The sequence below is a fragment of the Atta colombica genome, unplaced genomic scaffold, assembly GCF_001594045.1.
Source record: "Atta colombica isolate Treedump-2 unplaced genomic scaffold, Acol1.0 scaffold149, whole genome shotgun sequence".
In the NCBI taxonomy this organism is placed as follows: domain Eukaryota; kingdom Metazoa; phylum Arthropoda; class Insecta; order Hymenoptera; family Formicidae; genus Atta; species Atta colombica.
Window position 1 is genome coordinate 202,169 of NW_017259238.1, and position 5,169 is coordinate 207,337.

Consider the following 5,169-nt stretch of genomic DNA (forward strand, 5'->3'; position numbering starts at 1 on the left):
TTTGTTTTAGCATCCAATGACATTAATCATGTGTTGCATTTTTGCTATACCTTTTTAATTAATTATTATTAGCACTAATTGTAAGTAGAAATAAAGTGAAGATAATATAAGAAAATTAAGATCCTTTAGTTAGATGCAGACGAGTGGCATTTTGGGGCATAGATCATGATAGATGAATATATTATATTAGCCGATGTAAATTTTAGAGAACGAAGTATTATAATACATGAGACCTAATTAATTTTAATTGTTGCTACGTAAGTTTGCGTAGTTTGTTATAATTATAATTACCAAAGATATTAAGCCCTCTTTTGACAAATGTGAGTATAGTATCAAAATCAGGATGGACCAGATCTTCAAGGGATTATTGTTAGTAGAATTGTATGTTGCAAAATAGTACGGTTATTTATAAATTCAAACATTGAAGAAATGTACAGGATAATCTCGAAATATATTTTAGTTCTATATCTGGAAAAATTGAAGAAATAAATGCATAAATCAAGTAAATAAGTTAGGAAAAGATAAAGATTTAAAAAGATTAAAATTTTAGAGAAAAATAAATTGACAAACGATTGAAAAATTAAAAAATTTAAAAAGCTAATAATTAAAAATCTACATGTGAAACATTGATTTGAGAGATTAGAATCTTCTTTTCAAGGCAAAGAATTAAGAAAGTTTAAAGGTATATGACAAAATAAATTTTTTTTAATCTTAGAGTAAAATGTATGTAATATTAAAAGTTTAAGGAATCAAATCTTCCTAAAGATTTAAACATTTAAGAAAATATTAAATAGTTTAAATCTATAAATTATAAAATTATGAAGCGATTGTGAATCTATTTCAGAATTAAAATTCAAAGAGAAAAAGAAATCTTATATAAATAATTAGATATTATCTTGAAGAAATAAAAAAAAAATATATATATATATATAACTTCTTCAGAGTGAGAACTTTTCAAAATTGAAAAGAAAAATGTATTAAAACATATACGCATTCACACGTAATAATAATTATATATTTTTCTTTGTTGGGAGAAGACAGTTGCATGAGACAGTTAAATAATATATATATGTGCGAATTGAGAAGGAAAGCGTAGATTGTATATGTAATTGAATGAAGACGTAGTAAAAATTGTTATCTCTTTTTTCTCGTCGACCAATTGTGAAAAAAGAAAAATATAGAATACATTGACGAATAAAATATAAGAACCAATTTGTATTGTGAGCTGTAAACAATTGTAAATATTCCTATTTCCTTAATTTTTTTTTAAATTGCTATCTACAATTTCTCACGAAATTATCTATTTATATTTCTAGTCCAATATTTTAAAAATCCTATAAAAATTTTTAAAGTATATACTAAATGGATGTAAAATAATAATTATTAATAATAATATATACTATGTTTCTAAATAGTTCATGAAGTTTTTCATATATTTGATTACACACATAATTTCGTGAGTAATTATATAAATATTATAATTGATTAAAATATGGATATGGATTTTATTTAATTTATATAATTTTATCATACTTAAAATGAACTAATAAAGAATGTTTGCCACATTTTTTATGGGCAAAGTAAAAAAAAATATGAAAAAATTATTCCAAAATCTCGATGTAATCTTTGTCTAGTCAGGATTATTATTAAACGATAAGATCTTCATAGAAATATAATCGCAATTTAATCTCGTAAATGATTCGCATCGATCTCGTAAGAATCTCGAGTGACGCATGTGATGTTACTTTCCGTTTGTTTTAGATCGGGGACAATGGGTAGCCATTGGAGTGTTGACTGCTATATTGGTGTTTTTAATCATTTTATTTATAATTAAATGAATCATCTCTCGTCTCCTCTGGCTTCTTCCCCTTTTCCTTCTTTCCTTCGATAATAATTTCGTTTGTAGCTTTAAATATAATCTAAGTCCGTTTGACCTATTACTGATAGCGAGATTTTATGAATACTAGAAATAAATACAGAGTTAAAATAATTTATAATGGTCTTCTCTTAAATGTCATTCATCAATGATAAGTACAATATTTTCTATATAATTGCCTATATAAACTATTTAAGCAATCATATATTATAATTATAATAATGTTGTGTAATATAAATATATTAAAATTGTTTTTCTTCGCTAACAAAACATCTCCAATTATAGACATGTTTCTTTTTTGAAAGATAAGACTATATAGTAATTTACGAAGTTGATCGAAAATTTAAAACGTTACAGTTTATGCATATATTAACCTTTCAGATTTATTGTTTCAATAATATAGAAGTTATAAGCACGTATAATCAACTTCGTGAATAACTGCAAAAATGGAAATAATATTGTTAAAGAAGGAAAAAATGAATGTTGCGTAATAGCAATCTAATATTGTTCTCGTATAGATGCAATTAATGAGATAATATTATTCCTTATAATTACTTTCGCGATATTTATTGTCTTCAAACGTTACAATTTGTAGAATGTTCTCGTATAAAAATGCTCCCTTTTTTAAATCTATTTTGCCTATTATAAAAATAGAATCTGTACGTGAATTCTCTACCTCTGCATGATTAGAAATTTCGATATTCAGCAATATGGATGACTATAATTAAATGCTACGAAATGATCATTATTCTAAATCGTGTAGGTATATTCTATTCAATGTTTTTCAACGAATATTGTAGGCGAAAATAGATCTTTATTTTATTTTTATTTTAATATATAAAAACGGATTTTAACGTTTATCGAGTATATTGTCTCTATATTATTCCAGAAATAGTTTTATTATATTATTTTGATTATTCACGTTACTCTCTCTTTTTCATTGTTCCACTATTTTATAAAGGCCGAAGAACATTTCTAAAATTAACATTAGGGATACAACGGATAATGATTTGTCGGATAACCGGATACTGGATATGCAATGGATAATGCTATCAGATAACTGGATATCGGAGATCTTGTTTGGTCAAGTCGGATAATCGGATTTTACAAAGAGATTAAAAACTTGAAAATCTAATTGTTTTTTTACAATGAAGAGAATTTTTTTATGTAAAATATAAATATAGTGCTATAAAGATTTAATATTTATACAGAAGATAAAAACATTATTTATTGCCTAATAATGCAGAAATGTTCATATTTCTTATGAAAAATACAAAATACTTAAAAAATAATATGTAACAAAAATGTAATACACAAATAAAGAATAAAGACATAAAAATGATTTCAATTTAATTTTTAAATTATGTTACATTATACATGTTAACGTTTAAACATAATAAAAGAATGTGTATATAGTTTATAGATTGGTCCGATATATGTATAAAATATTTTGAAAATTAAAATTTTGAATCTGTATAATTTCTATCCAAATTATGGAAAATTATTTTTTTACAATCCGATATCTAAACTAGCCGGCCGGATATCGGATAATTACTGGATATCCATTGCATCTCTAATTAACATAATTGTTTTCTTAAGTTCTAGATCATTGCAAATAACATATTAACATGCATTGACATAACAGTTACATGTTACGGATGTATACAGATTTATATACATATTTATACATAATTAATAGTCATTATAACAATTATATAATAAAGCAAAAATGCAAATTGAATGATAAATGACGATAAATCCAAATGTATATACTACAACAGAATCTTTGGTATGAAATGTTTGTCATTGCCACTGTGCGCATATGTATCTGTGCACAAAATTTATTCCTAACTTAATAATGCAAAATGCTTTTTAATCATTACATAAATTATTTAAGAAACTTGCCATTTGAAATTTATTTGTTTGGAAAAAATATATCAAAAGTCTATTAAATAATTTCTAAATTATATCCTTGAATCACAAAATCTTTATTATTAAGAATCTATGTAAGTTATCATTAAGAATATTTGTTCTAAAATTATTAAGTAAATTTCTTTAAAAACTTGGTCATTTTTATCCTATTATTTAAGAAATTTATTTATTACTGGAAAATCAAGAGATTAATCTGGATTTTCTTCAAATAATATTATGTACTAAAATTCTACTAATATCTTTTCTTTAAAAAAAATGGTTTTAATAATCTAAAAAAAGATTCTCAATCTAAAAAAAATTTAAAAATCCTTGAGTCTTAACTTAAGGATACATAGGAAAATGTTTTATATAGTTTATAGCTTATAATATATACTTCTAAAAAAATGACACAAAAATGAATAAGGCGTAAGAGGATAAATTTTAAGGCTCAAGACGGACACGCTGATAACAATCAGTTGGTAAAGCCTTTCGAATATCATCGATGTTCTCCACTTCGATTCGCAGTCTGCTGACTTCATCTTCATAATTTTTAACCCATTGCGTTTGCAGATTCTTCGCATCCGTCAATGCACGGATCCGCTGATCTAGATTTGCGGCTTTTATTTCTTTCTCAGCAGCAACCAGACGTTCTTCTAAGCGATTTAAATCGGCATCGTCTGAATTACAAAATTAAAGTTTATTCTTTACATTAGAAAAAATATCGAATTTTGTAATACGAATCATTTTGTAATAATATATATTTAATATTTAATATGACTATAGAACGCAATGCTCAGAAATAAATTTTTATATGTTAGAGATAAATGAATCTGGAGTTTAAAAACCAAATGATTGGAGGAATAGAATTCACCGATTTCTGGTAGATTCTCGAGCTCCCTAATAATTGCGGCAACTTCGGATAAAGCTTTATCAACTTGTTGCGATGCTAAAGTCACATTGGTTTTCGCTTGGCCAACTTTATAGTTTGCCTAAAAATTAGAATTTTAAATATTTGCTTTAATTTTAATTGAGAAATAATTGAATTAGAAAAAAATAAGTCTGGTTTTTTACCAAGATTAATTAATTAATGCATAACAATATTTTATCCATTACTCTTTTTTCCATCCCTTAACTAATTTAATTAAATTCTTACCTCGGCGGTAATATTAGCGTCATTAGCCATTTGAATTTCATGCAGTCTGATCATCGAATCCGTAGTGTCAACTCGAAGATGTAACTTCTCAGCTTCGTTTCCGAGCCGTAAAGCTTCGATTTTAGTTTTATTCGCTTCCACTCTGATTTCGTTTGCATTAGTACTCGCCCTATCCGCATAAGTCTGTAATAATAAATAAAATGTTATGATATAAATATTATAATAATAT

At 25.2% G+C, this 5,169-nt stretch overlaps 1 protein-coding gene across 1 annotated transcript in view; it reads right to left on the bottom strand.

Annotated features, from left to right (window-relative positions):
• Positions 1-4,203: 4,203 nt before the first annotated feature.
• The window catches only part of LOC108685245 (laminin subunit gamma-1), a 13,882-nt gene continuing 12,916 nt past the window's right edge, over positions 4,204-5,169 (bottom strand). Inside the window, exons 21-23 of the mRNA XM_018189936.1 lie at positions 4,941-5,131; positions 4,659-4,776; positions 4,204-4,464 (exon numbers count right to left, since the gene is read on the bottom strand). Of these exons, the coding sequence (XP_018045425.1) occupies positions 4,229-4,464; positions 4,659-4,776; positions 4,941-5,131 (545 nt within the window). The 3' untranslated portion in view covers positions 4,204-4,228. The remainder of the gene's footprint in view (positions 4,465-4,658; positions 4,777-4,940; positions 5,132-5,169) is intronic.